General features: G+C 33.3%; 1 protein-coding gene across 2 annotated transcripts in view; it reads left to right on the forward strand.

The window, feature by feature from the left end:
• zormin overlaps positions 1-24948 on the forward strand; it is a 517259-nt gene extending 492311 nt beyond the window's left edge. For both annotated transcript variants that reach the window (XM_075303993.1, XM_075303996.1), the window contains one exon: positions 24560-24948. In XM_075303993.1, the coding sequence (XP_075160108.1) occupies positions 24560-24567 (8 nt within the window). In that variant the 3' untranslated portion in view covers positions 24568-24948. The remainder of the gene's footprint in view (positions 1-24559) is intronic.
• The last annotated feature ends 2751 nt before the right edge of the window (positions 24949-27699 follow it).

Below are 27699 nucleotides of genomic sequence, written 5' to 3' on the forward strand. Positions count from 1 at the left end.
GCTATATCTAAATCTGAACCGATTTCGATGATTTTTTGCACATATAGTTAGTGCTATAGAAGTCTACAGTTAGCCAAATTTGGGTAAGATCGGTTGATAAATAAGGGTTTTATGGCCAAATTTAGAAAAATCGGGCAGTACATATATATGGGAGCTATAGCTAAATCTGAACCGATTTCGATGAGTTTTTGCACATATAGTTAGTGCTATAGAAGATTATATTTAGCCAACTTTGAGTAAGATCGGTTGATAAATAAAGGTTTTGTGGCCAAATTTGGGAAAATCGGGCGATACATATATATGAGAGCTATATCTAAATCTGAACCGATTTGGATGAAATTTTGCAGACTTGAAGGGCGATGGAAAAGATTAACAATTGCCAAATTTGGTGACGATCCGTTTGAAAAAACGCGCAACGTGATCCCATTTGTCGAAATCGGGCGATACATATATATGGGAGCTATATCTAAATTTCATCCGATTTCTTCCAAATTCAATAGCGTTCGTTTTTGTGCCCAAAAAACTCCCTGTACCAAATTTCATCAAAATCGGTTGATAATTGCGACCGGAATCCTGTGAACAACAAATACATGGACAGACGGACGGATGGACGGACACCAAGCGCTAGATCGACTCAGGAGGTGATTCTGAGTCGATCGGTATATATTTTATGGGGTCTAAAATCAATATTTCTGGTAGGCACATTTTTTGGCCGATCAAACTTATTATACCCTGACCACTATGTGGTTTAGGGTATAAAAATTGCGGATGCGTCTTTTTTGAACACCTGTTTCTATATGAAGGAGTTGCTAGATCGAAATAAAATTTAACATGTGTTAGTATAGTATAAAACCGATTTGGAACCCCTGACCTGCGGCTAAGTTCTTGTTTTTGGTTTAATATAATTTTCAGCTGAAAATATACAAATGATGCCCTTAGGCTGGGGTTTTGACAACTGCATTTCCGCTCATTGAGTATTTTAACAACGCTTCCTTCATTCAAAAACCTGGCGACTACAGTTAGTCATTTTAAAAGAGGAATGTAGTCTTTGTTAATATGACTTCTGGTGCTGTAGAAAAATCCGAAGCATGTAATGTTGTTGTTGTTAACTCACTCACTCACTCCCCATGAGACAACGGGGTAATTTGACACTACTTTCAATTGTTGCTGTTGCAATTGTCATCGTCGTCATCACCGATATTTCCAACGTCATCGTTGGAATCCACATCGGTTTTGGAAATACAATCCGTACAAGTTCCCAACCATTTGCTTAAGATGGCATAAAATGTAATAATGGTCTGGATCATATGGGGTTTCCTCCTTAATGGCATCATGCTTTGAGGTGGCATCGTTTACTTCACATTGCTTCAGCAGCCTATACACAATGGGTCAGACAGAGCGTAATAATACGAATACGATCTCGAGTGTGTTTGTGGATGTGTGTGATTATTTTCATTTAGCTACCCACCCGACCAAAGTGCCGAGAAATGGCGAAGGTTCGCTAAAGCGAACATTTTTCGAAATAAATTAACGCGCACATTATTCGAGAAAAGTTCGATAATAGAAAAATTTCGAACGTTCGTTGTTTCGAAGTAATAACGAATATTTTTCGGCTTATTTGTTGGTTTTCCGCTATATTTGTTTTTGACAAAGACAGAGATTAAAAAGTCATTTCAGTTTAAGAAATTGTTAAGTGCGGGTGAAGTGTCTTAGCGAATCTAAAAGAGGTAAGTAATTTATTTATATATCTTTTCAAAAAAAAATACCAATTTTCTTTCTTGTTTAAGTTGCAGATGTATCCAGGAAAATGTTTCTCATTGATTATAGTCCTTTTCAATGGCATAGCCACGACCGATTTAATAAGAAATTCCGCGCAAAGAAGTCAAAGCAGTGCCTTAAATCACTTTAAATATTTATTCCTAAATTTAAATATTCCTAGTATTTTGTTCGCAACACTAATATCCATATTATTTTGTATTATAATTATCTATATTGTGTTGTAATAAAATAAAAACAAACTTGAACATTTTCTTTTACTACACAACTTATAATGGGAACAAAATGGGAATAAAACAGTATAGAAAACCTTCGAAAGCGGAATGATATCGAATACGAAAACGAATTCGAAATAGATTCGTTAACGATCAATTATAGATATCGCGAAACCTTCTTTGACGAATCACTAGCAAGCCTTCGAAAACGAAGAGTTTGCTGGCAGTAACAGCACGACAGATGAACGTTTTTCGAAATTTTTTCGAACCATTCTCGATATCGTTTTCGATAGTTTTCTTCGAGAAAAAACCGAGAATGTTTCTATATCGAATACGATAACGAACGTTGTGGTCAGGTGGGTATCCACGACCTCCTCCGTAAGCAACACAATTTTACACATGTGCCGCATTTTAATTCTAAGTGATCTCTGCCAGTGTTGTCTCGGCTAGTTTACACTTTGTTGTTGCTTTATTTATGTTCGACTATTGAGGCATTTTCATGTTTTATTTCGTTTTATTATGAAGAAGTCATTTCAAGTTGCTGCCATTCTGGTGGGCTATGAAAACGACCTATGTAGGGGTCGACAATCAAGTGTGGTGAAATTTTGTTTTGAAAGGTGTTTCTTTTTAGTTTTGTTTACAAAATAAGATTCTTTTCATAGTTTTATGAGTGTCTCGTCGCAAAATCATTACCCACCCGCTAAGAAAAATACTGGATGTTTTCCAAATGTTGGGTGCTTTGCGAGATAATTGTTTATATATACCCTACAGCATTTGATAGAACAGATTATCATTGTTTTGTCCGAATTCTGTACATTAGGGTATGAATAAATAAAATGAGATTTTTAGATTTTTTCTATTTAACAACGAAACGCTTCATACTATACAAAAAAAAATATTTACGTGATGTTAAAGACTACGCAAACTAAATTTTAGGATGTGCAATTTAAACAATATTAAGGACAAATTTCTTTAAAATAATAAAATTTTACTTAAAATAAAGTTTATAATCTTTGCTGGAATTTTTATACCCTTCACTACCCAGCAAAAAAAAATTGGAAGTACTTCCAAAGGCACAACTTTAAAAGCACTTCCAGAAAATGCACTCCCAATGATGTTCCTTATTTTAACTACCCAGGAAGTTCTTTTAATTCAATTTTTATACCCTCCATCATAGGATGGGGGTATATTAACTTTGTCATTCCGATTGTAACACATCGAAATATTGCTCTAAGACCCCATAATGTATATATATTCTGGGTCGTGGTGAAGTTCTGAGTCGATCTAAGCATGTCCGTCCGTCCGTCCGTCTGTTGAAATCACGCTAACTTCCGAAAGAAACAAGCTATCGACTTGAAACTTGGCACAAGTAATTGTTATCGATGTAGGTCGGATGGTATTGAAAATGGTCGGTCCACTTTTACGTATATCGGTCCACTTTTACGTATAGCCCCCATATAAAGGGACCCTCAGATTTGGCTTGTGGAGCCTCTAACAGAAGCATATTTCATCCGATCCAGCTGAAATTTGGTATATGGTGTTGGTATATGGTCTCTAACAACCATGCAAAAATTGGTCCACATCGGTTCATAATTATATATAGCTCCCATATAAACCGATCCCCAGATTTGGGTTGCGGAGCCTCAAAGAGAAGCAAATTTCAACCGATCCGGCTGAAATTTGGTACATGATATTGGTATATGGTCTCTAACAACCATGCAAAAATTGGTCCACATCGGTTCATAATTATATATAGCCCCCATATAAACCGATCCCCAGATTTGGCTTGCGAAGCCTCAAAGAGAAGCAAATTTCATCCGATCCGGCTGAAATTTGGTACATGATGTTGGTATATGGTCTCTAACAACCGTGCAAAAATTGGTCCACATCGGTCCATAATTATATATAGCGCCCATATAAACCGATCCCCAGATTTGGGTTGCGGAGCCTCAAAGAGAAGCAAATTTCAACCGATCCGGCTGAAATTTGGTACATGATATTGGTATATGGTCTCTAACAACCATGCAAAAATTGGTCCACATCGGTTCATAATTATATATAGCCCCCATATAAACCGATCCCCAGATTTGGCTTGCGAAGTCTCCAAGAGAAGCAAACTTCATCCAATCCGGTTGTAATTTGGAACATGGTGTTAGTATATGATCTTTAACAACCGTGGCAGAATTGGTCCATATCGGTCCATAATTTTATATAGCCCCCATATAAAACGTTCTCCAGATTTGACCTCCGGAGTCTCTTGGAGGAGCAAAATTCATCCGATCCGGTTCAAATTAGGAACGTGGTGTTAGTATATGGTCGCTAACAACCATACCAAAATTGGTCCAATCACACAAAAATTGGTCCATATCAGTTCATAATCATTTTATTTCTATAGAAAATTTTGTCAAAATTTTAATTCTAGAAAGAATTTTGTTAAAATTTTATTCGGTTCATAATAAAATTTTCATCATTGTCAAAATTTTATTTCTATAGAAAATTTTGTCAAAATTTTATTTCTATAGAAAATTTTGTTCAAATTTTATTTGGTTCATAATCATGGTTGCCACTCGAGCCAAAAATAATCTACCAAGATTTTATTTCTATAGAAAGTTTTGTCAAAAGTTTATTGCTATAGAAAATTTTGTTACAATTTTATTTCTGTAGAAATTTTTGTCAAAATTTTCTTTCTATGGAAAATTTTGTCAAAATTTTTATTTCTATAGAAAATTTTGTGAAAATTTTATTTCTATAGAAAATTTTGTTAAAATTTTATTTCTGTAGAAAATTTTGTAAAAATTTTATGTCTACTTTGTCAAACTGAATTATATACGTATTGGATCGATCTTTTTTGATTTAATATATACCACATATGGACTTACATACAATTTAGAAGATGGTGTTAGGAGGTTTTAAGATACCTTGCCATCGGCAAGTGTTACCGCAACTTAAGTAATTCGATTCTGGATGGCAGTGTTTAGAAGAAGTTTCTACGCAATCCATGATGGAGGGTACATAAGCTTCGGCCTGGCCGAACTTACGGCCGTATATACTTGTTTAAAACATGGGTTTTTCATACTTTTAATGGGTAATTTTAACTTTTTTTGTTTTAAATAGGTTAAAAACAGAGTAAGAATTCATAAATGATACAAATCATTTAAATTTTGTCGAAAAAAAACGCTAAATCCAATCTGAAATAATTGTGAATTTTTGGAAATATTTGAATTGAATTTTTGAAAATAAATTGTAAGTAAGTCCATACGTGGTATATATTAAATTAAAAAAGACCGATTAAATACGTATATAATTTAGTTTGACAACATTTTCTATAGAAATAAAAAATAAAATTTTAACAAAATTTTCTATACAAATAAAATTTTGACAACATTTTTTATAGAAATAAAATTTGTACAAAATTTTCTATAGACATAAAATTTTGATACAATTTTCTATAGAAATAAAATGTTGACAAAATTTTCTATAGAAATAAAGTTTTGACAAAATTTTCTATAGAAATGAAATTTTAACAAAATTTTCTATAGAAGTAAAATTTTAACAAAATTTTCATTAGAAATAAAATTTTGACAAAATTTTCTATAGAAATAAAATTTTGGTAGATTATTTTTGGCTCGAGTGGCAACTATGATTATTTATTTTTGTGTGCAAAGTCCAGCTCGCTGTTTAAGTCCAATCGTCCTGAAATTTGGCATAGGGTCCTTTTTGGGCTCAAATACAATCCCTATTGATTTTGGAAAAAAATCGGTTCAGATTTAGATATATCCGCCATATATATTTATAACCGATCTGGCCATAAATGACGTATTTATCAACCGATCTTCATCCAATTTCGTATGATCGAATATTTTGTGAGTTTTGTAAATTTTGCAAAATATCAGTCAAATTAGTTCAGATTTAGATATAGCTCTCATATATACATTTCGCCCGATTTACACTCCTATGGCCTCAGAAGTCAATCTTTCGTTCCGATTAACGTGAAATTTTGCACAGGGAGTAAAATTAACATTATAAATAAGCGAACCAATTTGGTTGAAATCCGTTCAGATTTAGATATAGCTCCCATATATAGCGTTCGCCCGATTTACACTCCTATGGCCCCAGAGGCCAAAGTTTTACCGCGAGTTACGTAAATTTTTTCACAAGGAGTAGAACTAACATTATATACTAACATTATAAATATGCATATGAAATCGGTTCCGATTTAGATATAGCTCCCATACATATATGTCGTCCGATTTACAGTCATATGACCACCGTAGATCAAAATTTCTCTCCGATTTACTTAAAATTATGCACAGGGAATGGAAATAAAATTTTTACCATGCATGCCAAATTTAGTTGAAATTGGTTCAGATTTAGATATAGCTGTCATATATATCTTTCGTCCGATACGCACTTATATGGCCCCGGAGGTCAAAATTTCACTCCGATTTACTTGAAGTTTGGCACAGAGAGTAGTAACAGGTTGGCTGATAAGTCCCCGGTCTGACACATAGATGGCGTCTCTAGTATTAAATGGGAGCCACCGTGGTGCAATGGTTAGCATGCCCGCCTTGCATACATAAGGTCGTGGGTTCGATTCCTGCTTCGACCGAACACCAAAAATTTTTTCAGCGGTGGATTATCCCACCTCAGTAATGCTGGTGACATTTCTGAGGGTTTCAAAACTGCTCTAAGTGGTTTCACTGCAATGTGGAACGCCGTTCGGACTCGGCTATAAAAAGGAGGTCCCTTGTCATTGAGCTTAACATGGAATCGGGCAGCACTCAGTGATAAGGGAGAAGTTCACCAATGTGGTATCACAATGGACTGAATAGTCTAAGTGAGCCTGGTACATCGGACTGCCACCTAACCTAACCTAGTATTAAATGCATATTATTTTTATATAGTATCAACCTTCAAATGATTCGTGTCAAAATTTGACGTCTGTAAGTCAATTATTTTGTGAGATAGTGCGTCTTTTGTGAAGCAACTTTTGTTATTGTGAAAAAATGGAAAAAAAAGGAATTTCGTGTTTTGATAAAATACTGTTTTCTGAAGGGAAAAAATACGGTGGAAGTAAAAACTTGGCTTGATAATGAGTTTCCGGACTCTGCCCCAGGGAAATCAACAATAATTGATTGGTATACAAAATTCAAGCGTGGTGAAATAAGCACGGAGGACGGTGAACGCAGTGGACGCCCGAAAGCGGTGGTTACCGACGAAAACATCAAAAAAATCCACAAAATGATTTTGAATGACCGTAAAATGAAGTTGATCGAGATAGCAGAGGCCTTAAAGATATCAAAGGAATGTGTTGGTCATATCATTCATCAATATTTGGATATGCGGAAGCTCTGTGCAAAATGGGTGCCGCGCGAGCTCACATTTGACCAAATTTTGTCAAAATCGGCTCAGAATTAGACAAAGTCGATTTTAGCAAATATGGCCTAAATACCGACATGTTCCTTGTAAAATCGTCACTGTTTACTCGAAAAATGATTCAAATTTACCTATACTCTAATTCGTATATATCGACCTATAAATCATAAATGCAGATTTGCGAAATTTTATGCAATTTAATTATTTCCAATATTTTTTACTAGCATTGTGGTCCGTCTCGGTCATTAACCGAATTCAAATTTTGAGTCTAGATATTTTGTGAAAGTTTAAAAAATTTTGTCTAAATCGCTCCATATTTAAATATGTGTATATGGGAAAATAAAGCTTTAGATGGTATCAAAAATGTTGGTAGACATAGTGGTGAAGGGTTTAGACTTTTCTTACATGTTTAAATTAAATTTAGGACACAGATTTTGAAAATTTGCACCCCTCCGTTGAACTAAGGCAAATTTTCCTTTGAACTAAGGCAAATTTTCCTTAAAGTAAAGAAACACAATTTTTGAATTAATGAAATCGTCATTAAATTAAATGAAATATTGAATATTTAGATTTTAGATAAAAACGCTTCAAATATAGGCTATGAATTACTTTTAGGATTTAGCATCTTTGTTTTAAAGTTGTTTTGTTTTTGGAATGAAGAAAACATTTTTTTATTTTGAAGTACATATCTGTTATAATTTGGGTTCACTTTTTTATTGTATAAATGAAATCTGTAACTTAATTTTATAGATCCCAGATTTAAAACCAGATAAGTCGCTATAAAAGGCCTTTATATTAAAGTAGCCGCATCTTTGGCTCGGAATCAATACCAAAATCTTAAAATATTAAGGGACTGTCAAGTTCTCTGGATCCAAGTATTTTTTTTTTTTTTTTTTGAGTGTATTAAAGAAAATTTTCATTTTTTATGTTATCCCGATATCAATGCAGACTGGGTTTTCGTTCAAATTTTCATTGGACATGAAGAGTAAGGAATTGGTATTATTAAGTTATTGAAAAGAAAGTGACACAGAAAAAATATCACCGAAAGATTTCCAATTTTTAAGTCGAAGTTGAAGCTGAAAAATTTTCAATTAATAAATTAATTGATACAATTAAATTTGTAATAAAGTGAAAAACATTACGTTAACCAAGTCAATGATTGAAAATTTTTAAATTTTAATTAGAAAATTAATTGATACAATAATCAAACTCAGAAGTCTAGGTCAGTTATAAAAAAAGTGATAAGAAATTTTTTTTAATTAAAAATTTATTTCAAGCATTCAACTTTTAAACAAACTAAAAACACTAAGTCAATTAAGAAAATAAATGCAAATAGTTACTTTTTTAATTAAAAAATTTAATGAGTTTTGCCATCAACATCAATTAAATTTTTTATTGAATCAATTAAAAACTTATTTTAAATTTGTCAATGAAATCAATTAATTTCTAATCAAGTATTTTTTATGCCCCATTAAAACTGTGATTGATACTATTATTTTCGTGACTGAAGACATTTCAATTAAAAAACAAGTAAGGAAAGTCTAAAGTCGGGCGGGGCCGACTATATTATACCCTGCACCACTTTGTAGATCTAAATTTTCGATACCATATCACATCCGTCAAATGTGTTGGGTGCTATATACAAGGATATGTCCCAAATACATACATTTAAATATCACACGATTTGGACAGAATTTGATAGACTTTTACAAAATCTATAGACTAAAAATTTAGGTTGGCTAATGCACTAGGGTGGAACACAATTTTAGTACCCTGTTCCACAGTGTGGAGCAGGGTATAAATATGGGAAACATTTAAATCTGAAGCAATTTTAAGGAAACTTCGCAAAAGTTTATTTATGATTTATCGCTCGATATATATGTATTACAAGTTTAGGAAAATTAGAGTCAGTTTTATAACTTTTCGACTAAGCAGTGGCGATTTTACAAGGAAAATGTTGGTATTTTGACCATTTTTGTCGAAATCAGAAAAACATATGTAAGAGAGCTATACCTAAATCTGAACCGATTTCAACCAAATTTGGCAGGCATAGCTACAATGCTAATTCTACTCCATGTGCAAAATTTCAACTAAATCGGAGCAAAAAATTGGCCTCTGTGGTCATATGAGTGTAAATCGGGCGAAAGCAGTATATGGGAGCTATATATAAATCTGAACCGATTTCAATCAAATTTGGCACGCATAGCTACAATGCTAATTCTATTTCCTGTGCAAAATTTCAACAAAATTGGGCCAAAACTCGGGCTTCTGGGGCCATATAAGTCCATATCGGGCGAAAAATATATATGGAAGCTATATCTAAATCTGAACCGATTTCAATCAAATTTGGCACGCATAGCTACAATGCTAAATCTACTCCCTGTGCAAAATTTCAAGCAAATTGGGCCAAAACTCTGGCTTTTAGGACCGTATTAGTCCATATCGGGCGAAAGATATATATGGGAGCTATATCTAAATCTGAACCGATTTCAATCAACTTTTGCACACTTGACTATACTACTAATTGTACTCCTAGTGCAAAATTTCAACCAAATTCGGCCAAAAATCTGGCTGCTGGGACCATATAAGTCCATATCGGGCGAAAGATATATATGGGAGCTATATCTAAATCTGAACCGATTTCAATCAAATTTTGCACAATTGACTATACGACTAAGTGTTATGTTTGTACAAAATTTCAAGCAAATCGGTATAAAACTCTGGCTGCTGGGTCCATATTAGTGCATATCGGGCGAAAGATATATATGGGAGCTATATCTAAATCTGAACCGATTTCAATCAAATTTTGCACACTTGATTATACTACTAATTGTACTCCTAGTGCAAAATTTCAACCAAATTCGGCCAAAAATCTGGCTTCTGGGACCATATAAGTCCATATCGGGCGAAAGATATATATGGGAGCTATATCTAAATCTGAACCGATTTCAATCAAATTTTGCACACTTGACTATAGTACTAATTGTTCTTCTTGTGCAAAATTTTAAGCAAATTAGGGTAAAACTCTGGCTTCTGGGGCTATATAAGTCCATATCGGGCGAAATATATATATGGGAGCTATATCTAAATCTGAACCGATTTCAATCAAATTTTGCACACTTGACTATAGTACTAATTGTTCTTCTTAAGCAAATTAGGGTAAAACTCTGGCTTCTGGGGCCATATAAGTCCATATCGGGCGAAATATATATATATATATATATATGGGAGCTATATCTAAATCTGAACCGATTTCTTCCAAAATCAATAGGGATCTATTCTGAGCCAAAACACATACTTGTGCCAAATTTGAAGTCGATTGGACTAAAACTGCGACCTAGACTTTGATTACAAAAATGTGTTCACGGACAGATGGACAGACGGACATCGCTATATCGACTCAGGAACCCACCCTGAGCATTTTTGCCAAAGACACCATGTGCCTATCTCGTCTCCTTCTGGGTGTTGCAAACATATGCACTAACTTATAATACCCTGTTCCACAGTGTGGAGCAGGGTATAGTTAATTGAAGTGATTGAAGTGATTGAATCAGATCAATTTTTTTTTGTGTACCTTATACACAAGCCTGGCTATAAATGTTCATTCCTGGCTAATTCGTATTTTCATGGCCTTCATTGACTCTGTTGGACCAATCTGATGGTTTCCAGTGTGTAGAAATCATATACTATACACACAGAAAAAGTTTATAGCATGAATGAACTACGTCGTGCGAAAATTGAACTACATTATATTCCACATTTTGAGATTTCCATATAGCGTTATTAAAACCAGGAAAAGCTAATGCTCCGGTGTACTTTTTAACTACAACACATGAAATTAAAGCCTTTCATAGAAGAAAAAATGAACTAAAAGTAAATAAAAAAATCATGACCATTTTCACCATACAGTAGTTCATTTTTACAATTTTTGGGAATCGCACGAAAATTTTCTTTTGCGTAAGTTTACATTGAACTTATGTGTACGGTCATTGAAATTTTACTTAACAAAAGGAGGGCTGTGGAAAATTTCGAAAAAAGTAATAAAATTAAATAACAAACAAACAATTTTTTGCAACAAAAATAAATTAAATTTAGCGTTAGTTTAACTACGGATTTTTTTAGTGCAGGGGCGACCAGCGGTGCCAACTCTGACGATTTTTCGTCATTTTGACGATTTTTGATGGTAAATTTGGCCTCTGACGATTTTTTGAAATGCTCGACAAAAGTGTTTGTTTTTAACCTTTTTCTGACGATTTGCCGATTTTCAAAGTGATGTAGTTATAAGTTGACGATTTTCAATTGTAATGTAAACAACCTTTTTTAATCTCAATATATGACAACCCAGCAAAAAAGCGTCGCCAAAAAAGTAATGAAAATGTTCTTTTTGGATCCGTAAGTGGTGCAAAATTGACGCAGAAGCGATGCATTTAACATGGGCTTGTCATAGGACAGAAGTCCTCCAGTTCAACAGCCGGTGCACTGAATTTGCATTACTTCTTTAGGTGTGATCCTAATTCAATGTTTTGGATGTAAATTAAAAAATTCTGCGATATTTTGTCAAATAAATAATTTGTATAATTTTTTATAATTTTTAATGGATTATAACGCTTATCGGAAACGTTTGACCTCAAATATTTTCAAAAATTCACAATTTTTTTCAGATTGGATTTAGCATTTTTTTTCGACAAAATTTAAATTATTTGTATCATTTTACGAATTCTTAAACTCCCAGCAAAAAAAGCGTCGCCAAAAATGTAATGAAAATGTCCTTTTTGGATCCGGAAGTGGTGCAAAATTGACGCAGAAGCGATTAATTTAATATGGGCTTGTCATAGGACGGAAGTCCTCAATTTCAAAAGCCGTTGCACTGAATTTGCATCACTTCTTTAGGTGTGATCCGAATTCAATATTTTGGATGTAAATTAAAAAATTCTGTGATATTTTGTCAAATAAATAATTTTTATAATTTTTTATAATTTTTAATGGATTCTAACGCTTGTCGGAAACGTTTGACCTCAAATATTTTAAAAAATTCTCAATTTTATCAGAATGGGTTTATTATTTTTGTCGACAAAATTTAAATGATTTGTACCATTTTATGAATTCTTAATCTGTTTTTAACCTATTTGAAACAAAAAAAGTTAAAATTATCCATTAAAATGTGAAAAAACCAAGTTATAAAAAATTGAATTAAAAGAACTTCCTGGGTAGTTAAAATAAAGAACATCATTGGGAGTGCATCTTCTGGAATTGCTTTTAAAGTTGTGCCTTTAGAAAAACTTCCAAATTTTTTTGCTGGGCTGTTTTTAACCAATTTGAAATAAAAAAAGTTAAAATTACCCATTAAAATATGAAAAAAGCATGTTATAAAAAATTGAATGAAAATAACTTCCTGTGTAGTTAAAATAAAGAACATCATTGGGAGAACATCTTCTGGAAGCGCTTTTAAAGTTGTGCCTTCCAATTTTTTTTTGCTGGGAATTTATATGTAGCTTGCTCCCAACCGTCTCCAATGTGGAAAGAAATTTCAAAGCAATCACCCAGCAAAAAAAAAATGGAAGTTGTTCCACAAACATTTCTTTTAAAGCCCATCCCAGGATCCCCCATCGAGTTTTTTCAACTTCCGATGCAGTCCTTTTGGACAAGTCTACAAACATTTCTTTTAAAGCCCATCCCAGGATCCCCCGTCGAGTTTTTTCAACTCCGATGCAGTCCTTTTGGACAAGTGCACAAACATTTCTTCTAAAGCGCATCTTGGGATCTCCCAATGGTTTGTTTCTACTTCCGATGCAGTCCTTTTGGACAAGTATGTTATTAGAAAGAACGCAATCAGGGTATTTTGAGTGCAAATTTTGGACAATTGAATTTAAAAAAAAAAATTGAAATCTAATAAAAAGTAAAAAAATAGAAAATTAATAAAAAAGTAAAAAAATAATAATAATAAAAAATCAATTTCCTCCCCGCTGGGATTTGAACCTGTGCCGTTTGACTTTTTCGCTTCCATGGAAGTTTTTTTGAGAAGATTTTGCAAATTACGACAATTTTTAATTTTTTTGTTGATTTGTAATGAAAAAAATATATTTATACGAAAATATATTCCGAAAATAAAAAATAAAAACGATGCATAACATAAAAACAATATTTTTGTAGAAAAATATTTTATAAAAAAAAAAATGAAATTTGAACCTGCGTTTCTTATTTTTTCGTTCATACTAATAAAGAACTTCTCGAGAAGCAATTAGAATGTTATTCCTTGGTGTCGTATTACGATCATATCACACACATTTGAATTGACCTTTCGACGCTTTGTATTCAATGGCGTTTGTGGCTGAGTGTGCTAAGGCGTTCTGTTATGGTGCCAGCAAACCCAGGTTCAACTCCTGGTCGGAACGAAAAAGTTTTTCTCAAATTGTAAAAATTTGATAATAGGAAAATAACAGTGTAATAAAACATATGGTTAAAAAAAGTGAAATTGGTTTGAAAAAAATTGTTTTCGCTTTTTAAATTTCTTCATTCAAATTAACTTCCAGGGCACAACTTCTAAAATAATGCAAAGGATCCAAAAAGCGAGTACTTCCGTCCTATGACAAGCCCGTGTAAAATTCATTGGAGATGATCCAAGTTTGCACTACTTCCGGATCACAGATTGGCGATCCAAACTACTTTTTTGGAAGCTCTTTTTTTCCTGGGCAATACAAATAAACCGAAAATGCGGAATTCCTTTCAAACTTAAACATTGCAAGGTATTCTTTTGTCTAAAAACTATTTAAAGCTAAATAATTCTGATTGCTATGCAGCCAGTTTAGTTAAATTCGCTTTATTCATTTATTCCTTACCGATAATAGAAATAATAACAAGTATATACAGCATTAAGTTCGGCCGGGCCGAATCTTAAATACCCACCACCATGAACCAAATATTAGGGTTTCCTTTGACATTTCAGGAGGTCTTGAGGACTTGAGGACACTTCCCGAAGATAAATTTAAAGATTTCACCTATGAGGACTATATCAGATTCTGGATTTATAAGAACCATTTTTGTTTGAGTTTTAGAGGAATCATTAACATCTCTTGTAAGTGTGCAAGAAAATTATAAAATAACGTCTTGATTTGAAATCTTAAATCTGTAGAAGTAAAATCTGGAAATTTTATATTGAGTTTCAAGCAATTTTCATGATCAGTGCGCATTCTGCGTCAGTAATAATGATTTAAATTCGCTTGGAGAATAGGACATTTTTATGTCAAGAAAATTTTGTTAAACAATGTAGTACATGTAGTCATAATCAGAAATATTACTTTAAATTAATTAAAAATTTAATTTAATTAATCTTCGTTTAATAAATTGGAAACTAGATGACTTAATTAGAGAGTTAAACGGCATTATTCATGCAACTAAAAGGAATTAAAGCCTTTTCTTATGTTTTTGTTTAAATAAAACTTTTAATTTGTTCCTAAATCTTTTTTCAGCTGTTTTATGGGTGACGATTTTTTGACGAATTTTGTGGGACGAATTGACGATTTTGACCAACAATATTTTAAAAATTGACGATTTTAAGCCCGACACAGTTGTCATCATTGAGGGCGACTGATATGTTGCTTTCCCTCTAAATCGTTCGTCTGACAGTTAATTTCATTATTTACAAACTTACAAAACCATTTTGATTTATTGCATTCAGAAATAAAATTATTCGTGATGGAATGCACGTGGTGTGATTGGCCTATATTTGGATGGAAATCCACAAGTCACTATCGTTAGAGCCCTCCAGCAGTTAAGTGAATTCAGAAAAAAGTGAACTGTCTATTTCACTAAGGTCAATGTAACTTTATTTTAGTTCATGGAATTATTAGGTTTGGAGCAAGTTTCCTTTACTTTAATAATTATACCCTTCACCACTACTGTGGTACAGGGTATAATAAGTTTGTGCATTAGTATGTAACGCCAAGAAATAGTGGTCATAGACCCATCTTTTAGTATACCGATCGGCTTAGAATTAAATTCTGAGTCGATTTAGCGATGTCCGTCTGTCTGTCTGTATATGTAATTTTGTGCACAAAGTACAGCTCGCAATTTAAGTCCGATCGTCCTCAAATTTGGCAGAGGGCCGTTTCTTAGGACAGAGACAATCGCTATTGGTTTTGGAAAAAATCGGTTCAGATTTAGATATAGTGCCATATATATTTATACCCGATGTGCTCATAGTTTGCGTGTTTATCAACCGATTTTCTTGAAATACCGTACATCCAAATATTTTATGAATCTCGAAAATCTTGCAAAATATCAGCCAAATCGGTTCAGATTCAGATATAGCTCCCATATATATCTTTCGCCCGATATGGACTTATATGGCCCCAGAAGCCAGATTTTTGGCCGAATTTGGTTGAAATTTTGCACTAGGAGTACAATTAGTAGTATAGTCAAGTGTGCAAAATTTGATTGAAATCGGTTCAGATTTAGATATAGCTCCCATATATATCTTTCGCCCGATATGGACTAATATGGTCCTAAAAACCAGAGCTTTGGCCCAATTTGGTTAAAATTGTGCACAGGGAGTAGATTTAGCATTGTAGCTATGCGTGCCAAATTTCATTGAAATCGGTTCAGATTTAGATATAGCTTCCATATATATTTTTCGCCCGATATGGACTTATATGGCCCCAGAAGCCAGAGTTTTGGTTGAAATTTTGCACTAGGAGTACAATTAGTAATATAGTCATGTGTGCCAAATTTGATTGAAATCGGTTCAGATTTAGATATAGCTCCCATATATATGTTTTTCTGATTTCGACAAAAATGGTCAAAATACCAACATTTTCCTTGTCAAATCGCCACTGCTTAGTCGAAAAGTTGTAAAAATGACTCTAATTTTCCTAAACTTCTAATACATATATATCGAGCGATAAATCATAATTAAACTTTTGCGAAGTTTCCTTAAAATTGCTTCAGATTTAAATGTTTCCCATATTTTTTTACTAAAATTGTGTTCCACCCTAGTGCATTAGACAACTTAAATTTTGAGTCTATAGGTTTTGTAAAAGTCTATCAAATTCTGTCCAAATCGAGTGATATTTAAATGTATGTATTTGGGACAAACCTTTATATATAGGATGTGATATGGTATCGAAAATTTAGATCTACAAAGTGGTGCAGGGTATAATATAGTCGGCCCCTTACTTGTTTTTTACATAAGTTAGGTTAGGTTAGGTGGCAGCCCGATGTATCAGGCTCACTTAGACTATTCAGTCCATTGTGATACCACATTGGTGAACTTCTCTCTTATCACTGAGTGCTGCCCGATTCCATGTTAAGCGCAATGACAAGGGACCTCAGTTTTATAACTGAGTCCACATTGCATTGAAACCACTTAGAGAAGTTTTGAAACCCTCAGAAATCTCACCAGCATTACTGAGGTGGGATAATCCACCGCTGAAAAACTTTTTTGGTGTTTGGTCGAAGCAGGAATCGAACCCACGACCTTGTGTATGCAAGGCGAGCATGCTAACCATTGCACCACGGTGGCTCCCTTACGTACGTTAATTAAATGAACTAAAAACGAGGAAAAATTATACACAAATGAAGCAAAAACATTTACTAAATTCGTACTTCTCACAAAATAGTTCCTTATTTCTTTAAATTTGTAAAATTTACTACAAATGTGTCCATCTTGAACTTCGCATGACACTAAAGACATTCTTGCAATTTTTTAATCCAATTTTTCCTTCAAACTAAAAAATTTTGATTTAACAAGTGAAAAAAAAATTAATTATGTCTAATCAATTTTCTTGAATTTGTTAGCATTTTCTAAAAATAATCTAAATTTTCTAAAATTAACCAAACATTTTTCTTCCTGGTAGGTTTACTGTTTTTTTCAGTGTGTGAATAAATCGTTTGTCTTCCATTGTAGAACCATGCTACATTTGTGTAGGGAATCCAAAATTCATATCCACCGACACATGGAATGTGTCTACGGAGATATTTGGTTTATTGTATATTTACAGCGGCCTTGTAACACATTTTTATTTTGGAACTGGCCACAATAGACACTATCTATGAAATATGTTTAGATGTCTGCTGTAACTAGTCAAACACTATGAAAAGCACTCTCCTATTTGAAATGGCTTGATTTGACAAAGATATTTGTTAAGAACGAAAAGAAAATATTCTAAAAAAAGGGCAACTAAAGCTATTTGGTGGCAAACGTTGCAACGGTTTGTTTGCCCACACTCGAAAAAAATGAAATGAAAGTTTTCCTTAGTTCAAAGACATACGACGGAGGGACGCAAATTTCCAAGATTTTTGTCCTAAGTGTAACGAAAAGAATTTTTAAAGTAAATATTATAAAGTTTCTTTTAATTAAAATTTCATTAATTTAAACAAATTTGACATTAAAATTGTGTAAATTGAGTAACCTAAAATTTAGGCTGCATAATCTTTCATATTAGATTAAAATTTTTTCAGTGTATGGAGTCCATGTTAGACAAAATAAGACAGATTAAATAACTATATAAACCAATTCAGCTCTGGATCGGTTTATGTAGAAGAGTCCATAAAGAATTATGAACCGATAAGAATTAGTGAATGGTAATTAGAGAGCAAAATGTCAACCGGATGAAATTTGTTCTTTCAATCGGATGAAATTTGTTCTTTTATGAGGCTCCAGAAATGAAATTTGGGGGACGGTTTATTTTTTGTATGATGAAAGTGAAAACTGACATCACGTACCAAATTTCAACCGGATCACATGATATTTGCACCTCCAGGAAGCTCTGAAAAACAATTCTGGGGATCGGTTTATATGAGGGCTATATACTTAGCTATGGATCAATTTTTGTAGAGTACCGAATCGGATGAATTTTGCTCCTCCAAGAGCTTCGAAAATCAAATCTGGGTATCGGATTTTGGGTTTATGAACCGATATGCACCAATTTTTGGATGGTTGTTAGATGCCATAGGTTAACATCACATACCAAGTTTCAAACGGAATGGACGACAGTTACTCCATCAAAAGGCTCCGCATTCCAAATCTGGGGATCGGTTAATATGGGGGCTATAGATATTTATGGACCGATATGGACCATGGAACGATTGTTAGGAACCATAATCTAACATCACGTATACAATTTCAACTGTATCCGACCAGTTTTGTTCCCCCAAGAGGATCCCCAAGTCTGGGGATCGGTTTATGTGGGGGCTATGTATAACTATAGACCGATACGGACCAATTTATGCACGGTTACTACCCCCGTAAAAAAAGTGTATGTGCAACGTGTAAATTTATGTTCTAGTCTTATGAAAATTTATGTTCTTGCTTTGACAGAAAATACATACTAAAATTTTTAGTCATCGAAAATATTTATATGTGCAAAATTATAATTTACCTATATGACAAAATAAAATTAAGATAGTCTGATTACTTATTTATTTATTCATTATTAAGTTATAATTAAAATTGATAACTTAAACAAGTATATACGGCCGTAAGTTCGGCCAGGCCGAAGCTTATGTACCCTCCACCATGGATTGCGTAGAAACTTCTACTGAAGACTGTCATCCACAATCGAATTACTTGGGTTGCGGTAACACTTGCCGATGGCAAGGTATCGTAAAATTGCAAGGTAGTATATACGTGATATATATTAAACTAAAAAAGGCGGAGTAAATACGTATATAATTAAGTTTGACAAAATTTTTTATATAAATAAAATTTTGACAAAAGTTTCTATAGAAATAAAATTTTGACATTTTCTATAGAAGTAAAATTTGGACAAAATTTTCTTAAATTTGACAAAATTTTCTATAGAAATAAAATTTTGACAAAATTTTCTATAGAACAAAAATTTTGAAAAAATTTTCTATAGAACAAAAATTTTGACAAAATTTTTTATAGAAATAAAATTTTGACAAAATTTTCTATAGAAATAAAATTTTGACCAAATGTTCTATAGAAATAAAATTTTGGTAGATTATTTTTGGCTCGAGTGGCAACCATGGTTATGAACCGATATGGATCAATTTTTGTGTGATTGGGGATCGGCTATATATAACTATAGACCGATATGGACCAATTTTTGCATGGTAGTTAGAGACCATATAATAACACCATGTACCAAATTTCAACCGGATCGGATGAATTTTGCTCCTCCAAAAGGCTTCGGAGGACAAATCTAGGGATCGGTTTATATGGGGGCTATATATAATTATGGACCAATTCTTCCACGGTTGTGTAGGACCATATAATAACATCACGTACTAAATTTCAACCAAATCGAATGAATTTTGCTCATCCATGAGTCTCCGGAGGCCAAATCTGGGGATCGGTTTATATGAGGGCCATTGGCGTAGCTAGGGGGGTGCTGGGGGGGGGGGCTATGCCCCCCCAGAATAGTTCTTGCCCCCCCAGAATAATCAAAGCTACAGTTGTTTTATATTTTAATTCAAGCTTTGCGATGTGTTTAATCCAATTAAGATTGTGGCAGAGAGAGTATGTTAAGCATATTTTTTAGTATTGATATTTACATTACAACTAAAAACACGTAATGAAAACACTAAAAGGAAACTTGAGACGCACATTTTCAAAAATAGTCAATTTATAACTACGTTGATTAAAATCATAAATCGTCACATGCCCAATTTACCATCTAAAATCGTCAACATCACGAAAAATCCACAGAGTTGGCACCGCTGCTCTCGACAGTTGCTTCGTTGTATTCTGTTCTCAGAGAATTTTTAAAAACTAATCGAAGATAGACGTTTTATAATATTCAATTTATTTTTTGCCTTTTATTTAATTTTTTATTCTTAGTATTTTTTATACACGATGAATATATTAAGTTTATGTTTTGCTTTATGATTTCTAGTCCTGTTTTAAAACACACATTTTAAATAAAATTTAAAAATCATATGTTTGTTGTCTTGAATTAAAAATAAATAACAAACAATATTTTTCAAACACATACTTAAAGCAATGCTTTTATTTTTTGTTATATTAAATAACGGTAAGTTGCTATTTGATTATTTATAGCGGTGTCGTGGAACCGGCTCCCACACACAATAAAATATTTTTTGTCTTCAACCATGAAATTAATTGATCTAATTAATTATACCCTTCACCACTACTGTGGTACAGGGTATAATAAGTTTGTGCATTTGTATATAACGCCAAGAAATAGTGGTCATAGACCCATCTTTTAGTATACCGATCCGGTAAGAATTAAAATCTGAGTCGATTTAGCGATGTCCGTCTGTCTGTCCGTCCGTCTGTCTGTATATGTAATTTTGTGCACAAAGTACAGCTCGCAATTTAAGTCCGATCGTTCTCAAATTTGGCATAGGGCCGTTTCTTGAGACAGAGACAATTGCTATTGGTTTTGGAAAAAATCGGTTCAGATTTAGATATAGCTGCCATATATAATTATCTACGATGTGGTCATAGTTAGCGTGTTTATCAACCAATTTTCTTGAAATACCGTACATCCAAATATTTAATGAATCTCGCAAATCTTGCAAAATATCAGCCAAATCGGTTCAGGTTTAGATATAGCTCCCATATATATCTTTCGTCCGATTTAGACTCATATGACCACAGAGCCGAAAATTTACTACCGATCTTCATGAAATTTTGCACAGAGGGTAGAATTGGCATTCTACCAATGCTTGGTACACTTGATTGAAATCGGTTCAAATTTAGATAAAGCTCCCATATATATCTTTCGTCCGATTTGAACTTATATGGCCACAAAAGCCAGAGATTTGCCGTGATTTGCTTCAAATTTTGCACAAGGGGTACGTTTAATAGTATCGTTAAGTGTGTCAAATTTTGTTAAAATCGGTTCAGATTTAGATATAGCTCCCATATATATCTTTCGTCCGATTGAACTTATATGGCCTCAAAATCCAGGGTTTTGCCGTGCTTTGCTTCAAATTTCGCACAAGGAGTACGTTTAGTAGTATAGGTAATTGTGCCAAATTTGGTTGAAATCGATTCAGATTTAGATATGGCTCCCATATATATCTCCCGTCCGATTTGCACTCATATGACCAGGGGGGCCAAAGTTATACTCCCATTTACGTGAAATTTCGCATAGATAGCAGAATTATTATTCTAACTATACATGTCAAATTTACTCAAAATCGGTTCAGATTGTATATAGCTCCCATATATACGTACACCAGAGTTGGGGAAATATGGTCGACTGTTTCATATTTTAGACCCATTTTCAATGGGATTTTCCTCCAATTGACTGGATAGTTTCCACAGAGAATACAAATATGGCCAAAATTCTCACAGTTTACACAAAATTCTGTGATGATTTCCCCATATCCTACACACTGCAATGCCAAAATTTCCACAGAACGGATGAGTTTTAAATAAGGCTCCAAGTCGCCCTACACATATCATGGCGAGATCTAACCAATATCCTTGTAAAATCGCCATTGCTGAGTAGCAAAAATTGTAAATATTACTCTAATTGTCCTATATCTCGAATACATATGTATCGCCTGAAAAATTAAAAATCTCTTTTGTACAATTGCATTAAAATTTCTCTCGCTTCATATTTCCCATATTTTTTACTAACATTGTGTATCATCCCAGGGCGTTAGCCGATTTAAATTTTAATTCTAGAGTTTTTGTAGAAGTACAAAAAATTGTTTCCATTAAAAGTATTTGTATCTGGAAATGCAAACCTTTATATAGCTCCCAGCAAATTTTAAGTAGTTGAGATGGTAACACAAATGTTTGTCTACATAGTGGTGAAGGGTATAATATAGTCGGCTCCGCCCGACTTTAGATTTTACTTACTTGTTTTTAATTGAAATGTATTCAATCAAAAAAAAAAATGATAGTATCAATCATCAAAGCCAATTAAAAAATTAATTGATACAACTAATTTTTGTGATTGAGCTTTTTTTGTTTTTGATTGATTTTGCTGCATATTGCCTTTAACACCGCAATAAAATTGAGGATGTATAGTTTTATCAATAGGGGTAATTCATCGCTTCGGAAATTTCGACAAAATGTCGAAGGATGTCTGGGGGGCATAGCCCCCCCAGAGAAAATTTCTAGCTCCGCCAATGATGGGGGCTATATATAATTATGGACCGATGTGGACCAATTTTTGCATGGTTGTTAGAGACAATATACTTACACCATGTACCAAATTTCAACCGGATCGGATGAAATTTGCTTCTCTTAGAGGCTCCGCAAGCAAATCTGGGGATCGGTTTATATGGGGGCTATATATAATTATGGACCGATGTGGACCAAGTTTTGCATGGTTGTTAGAGACAATATACTTACACCATGTACCAAATTTCAACCGGATCGGATGAAATTTGCTTCTCTTAGAGGCTCCGCAAGCAAATCTGGGGATCGGTTTATATGGGGGCTATATATAATTATGGACCGATGTGGACCAATTTTAGCATTTTTTTAAGACTATATACTAACACCATGTACCAAATTTCAGCCGGATCGGATGAAATTTGTTTCTCTTAGAGGCTCCGCAAGCCAAATCTGGGTATCGGTTTATATGGGGGCTATATATAATTATGGACCGATGTGGACCAATTTTTGCGTAGTTTTTAGAGACCATATTCTAACACCATGTACCAAATTTCAGCCGGATCGGATGAAACTTGCTTCTCTTAGAGGCTCCGCAAGCCAAATCGGGGGATTGGTTTATATGGGGCTATATATAATTATGGACCGATTTGGACCAATTTTTGCATTTTTTTTAAGGACCATATCCTAACACCATGTACCAAATTTCAGCCGGATCGGATGAAATTTGTTTCTCTTAGAGGCTCCGCAAGCCAAATCTGAGGATCGGTTTATATGGGGGCTATATATAATTATGGACCGATGTGGACCAATTTTTGCGTAGTTGTTAGAGACCCTATTCTAACACCATGTACCAAATTTCAACCGGATCGGATGAAATTTGCGTCTCTTAGAGGCTCCGCAAGCAAATCTGGGGATCGGTTTATATGGGGGCTATATATAATTATGGACCGATGTGGATCAATTTTTGCATTTTTTTTTAAGACTAACACCATGTACCAAATTTCAGCCGGATCGCTCTTAGAGGCTCCACAAGCCAAATCTGGGGATCGGTGTATATGGGGGCTATATATAATTATGGACCGATATGGACCAATTTTTGCATGTTTGTTAACACCATGTATCAAATTTCAATCGGATCGGATGAAATTTACTTCTCTTAGAGGCTCCGCAAGCCAAATCTGGGCATCGGTTGGCCCATTAGCAATACCATCCGACCTACATCAATAGCAACTACTTGTGCCCAGTTTCAAGTCGATAGCTTGTTTCGTTCGGAAGTTAGCGTGATTTCAACAGACGGACGGATGAACATGCTTAGATCGACTCAGAATTTCACCACGACCCAGAATATATATACTTTATGGGGTCTTAGAGCAATATTTCGATGTGTTACAAACGGAATGACAAAGTTTATATACCCCCCATCCTATCGTGGGGGGTATAACAATTGAAACTAAGATAACATGTTATGTTCGTTTCATTAAAGCTTCTTTATCTTATAATCCCCCATATTAGGTCAATATTTGTGGTTAGTGTAATATGAGGAAAACGGTTTTGAGATTTGTTTCTTATATCAAACCAACTATTGACCTAACATGAAAAACTTCGCAAACTAAATTATAAGAATTAATTAATGAAAATAACTGTGTCAATAAATTTAAGTTAATACGATAATTTTGAAAAATAAAAAAAAATAAAATTTTTAAATCTAATTACAATCCCTTGTGTCGTTTTCTCCTTAAGAACTAGTTAACTTAATAAACATAGGAATAACAAACTTTTAAACATAGCCAATGATATTTTATTAATGTTTAAAAATAAGGATAAAACGTAATCTATCCTCAACTAAATTTCCAGCCTTAATTAAATTTTTAGTTTTGATAAAATTGCAATTTTCAGTGCCAAAGTAGTGGTTTTTGTATTCACAATGTCGTGCATGTTCTTCACCGAATCATTTATGTCATCTACAATCACATATCACAGCATTCAATTCCACAACTATTTCCAATTTCCATAAAACTTCTGTGATCATGCATTATACAAAGGTATTTTGTTTTCTCATTTCATTGTAAAACACCCAATAAATTGAACAAGCGTTGATTCTAACCGAGTTCTCTCCTTAATCTTTTTGCAGCAGTTTGAATAAAATACCAATTAGTAGTAACTCTACCTAATGTAAGACCAACAACTACCGAAAAAACACTACCACTTTTTACTTCCATGAACTACTACTACTACTACCACAACTGTCTACCACCTACCTACTCTTCGCACAAAATGTAGGACCAACCATCCTCAGAATGCTAAAATACACCAGTGATATTGATGGCCGAAGAGTGAAACAATTAAATAAAATGACAAGCACGACTAAAATATTGAATAACAATAACTAACATTTAAAAACAAAAAGTTTATTTAGTACTACGTAGTTTTTGTAAAAAATAATATTATTTTTTGTAAAAATAATCTAAAAAATATTAATTTCCAAATAAAACTATTAATTCTATTAATATTGAAACTAAAGTTAATTGTTTATTCGAAAGCTAATAATGATCGTGGCCGATTCTTTGATCACAATATGAACAGGTTTTAAGAAGTTGGATCATCAAGGAAATTACACTTTCAGATATATTACAATAATTGTGTGATGAAAATATGCAAATTTCCTACATTGAAAAAACAGATCAGAGTGTTACTTTGAGTTAAGGATTGAATTCAAAATCAAACAGTCATCTTTTCGACTTTTTCAAAATTTCAATAGATCGGCTGTTCAAATTTTCGACTTATTAAAAAATTTGACTCTTCGACATTCCGGAATTTAAAAAATTTGTAAACGTGGACTTTTTGAATTTTTCGATTCGAAGTTTTGATAAGTCACTGTTTGACCTTCTGATTTTTCAAATAATTTGGGGAAATCTACTTTTCGTTTTCGTTTATATTTTGTATTTTGTATTTGTATTTATTGAGTTTGGTTCCTGCACAACAAGACTCAAGGTCCTATAATTTACAGTACAGGCATTTGATTGTATGCGAACAGATTTATATCATAACAAAATTTAATAAAATTAATTTAACTAAAACGAAATGTAAAATTATCGTTTAGATAGATAAATGAGTGACACATGAGGTAAAAAGAAATGATTGTTTGCTACGAAAATAAAAAGCATAAATAAATAAATAAAATATCAAAATTGAAAGTTAACTTAAACAGGGTCAATTAATAAACGTTTCTAGAGATTATATGAGTCTTATTGCCAATTAAAATACAATTAAAATACAAAATATAATTATGATAAGTACAATGAAAAGAAGTGAATGGATAGTGTAGTTTACTTATTATTGTGGAACATGTCAATATTAAAGAAAATGTATAAAAAGTTTGCTTTTGAATTGTGCTCTGCTTGTAATTGTCTTTATATTTAGTGGTAACATGTTCCAGAGACGAATCGCATGGATGAAGAATTGCCACTCCGATACAACATATCTGTGGCGTAGTTGGATTAAATTACCAGTTCTACCTGATGCACTAAAGCGTAATCTATTAAATAGATGATCAGGTTCCTTGTCCATAATAATCCTATGTAGAAATACTAAGACACGAATTTTCAGGTAGTTCTCAAAACGGACCCCCAATATTCTGGTTGAAAACGGAGTCAGATGGGCATACCTGTTGAGGCCGAAAACGTATCTTATAATTGCATTAAAGGAGACATTCAATTTCCGTTTGCTCCTAGCATCACAACTAGAAAAGATTTCGAACCCATACGTCAATACCGGAATTAAGTAGGTCTTCGCCAAGAGCAGTTTGATTCTCAGTGGTAGATATCTCTGTGTCTTCCAAAGAGTTCTAAGAGTGGCAAATGTCCTGCCACAGATCATGGTTATATGGTCTGACCACGTTAACGAATCATTAAAGATGATGCCAAGATTCCTATACTTTCTGCACCCTCAAAAAAAATCGCTTCTCTAACATATGTTCCAAACATATTTTGCAGGAAGCACATATATTATTCGATACTGCCGAAACATTAATATGTTTGTTTTATGTGAACATATTATATGTTTGGAAGCATTTTGAGCCCAAAAATTGTATATGCTTGGAAGAATGTTCTCCAAAGATGATTGTGCTCATTCCCTCACATAATTTTCACTTCCACGATATTTTTTAGTTCTTGGCACAATTTTATAAATTTTTTAAATTTTACCTTTCGCCTAGACGGAGAATCGAACCGAGGAGCATACAGTTTGTAAGCCAACACACTATCCACTGGGCTACGTAGCTGTTATAGTCACCAGTAGACAATTATCATTATAAGTTACATTTATATAGCATAGTTTGCAGCGCCCACGAGCCCATGCAAACATAACATTATTTAACATAAACATACATTTGTTTGCCACGTGGTGCAGTGGTTAGCATGTCTGCCTTGCATGCAAAGGGTCGTGGGTTCAATCCCTGCTCCGACCGAACTTTTTTTTTTAATTTACACATTTATATTTATACTAAATTAACTTTTTATAATGAAACTTGATATAAACGACATGGACTGAGCTTTTGGATAAAATATTATTTTTTATTGCAAAAATAACAATTTTGTAACAGAAAACTGTTTTTGGTATAAAAGTTTGAAATTTTGGAAGGAAATCAAAAACTCTAACAAAAGAAGAACGTGGAGTCGAGTTTAAACATACATAAATAATTTCGTAATATACACATAAATTTATTTAAGCGTGAATAGTTTTTTACTAGCATTTACTTTTCTTTAATAATTCTTTTTAAAGAAAATAAACTTTTTCAAATGTATTAGATGCAAAACTCGAACTTAATGTCCGCTTTTATATTTGAAGGTGTCCGTCAACTCCTCTTGGACTACTTATTCATAAAGAGGTACTAAACTTTGTTTTTATACATTTTACTTTAATTTTTTAATTAATTTTTCACTATTTCCTCCTTTTTTCATTTTTCTGTCCCAACTCTAAAAAGAGTATAGTGCCCTTTCGTTATTTTTTATGAAGATCCCTTTGTAATTTTTGTATATTTTCCACCGTTTTTTAAATTTCCTTTGCCTGAATATTTTGACTTACTCCTCGTACGTATCGATTTCTTTTAACGAACAAAACACATGTCCAAACTTACATCAAATGCTGCTCTCAAGGCGAAAACACATGCTGTTTTTCTCTTTACTCAGAATACCAATTCTAATATTCAAATTAAATAATATTTAGACTTAAGCATATCATAAAACAGTTTTCCGAAACAACATACAAGCGGTT

The sequence above is a fragment of the Haematobia irritans genome, chromosome 4 (assembly GCF_050003625.1).
Source record: "Haematobia irritans isolate KBUSLIRL chromosome 4, ASM5000362v1, whole genome shotgun sequence".
Lineage (NCBI taxonomy): Eukaryota > Metazoa > Arthropoda > Insecta > Diptera > Muscidae > Haematobia > Haematobia irritans.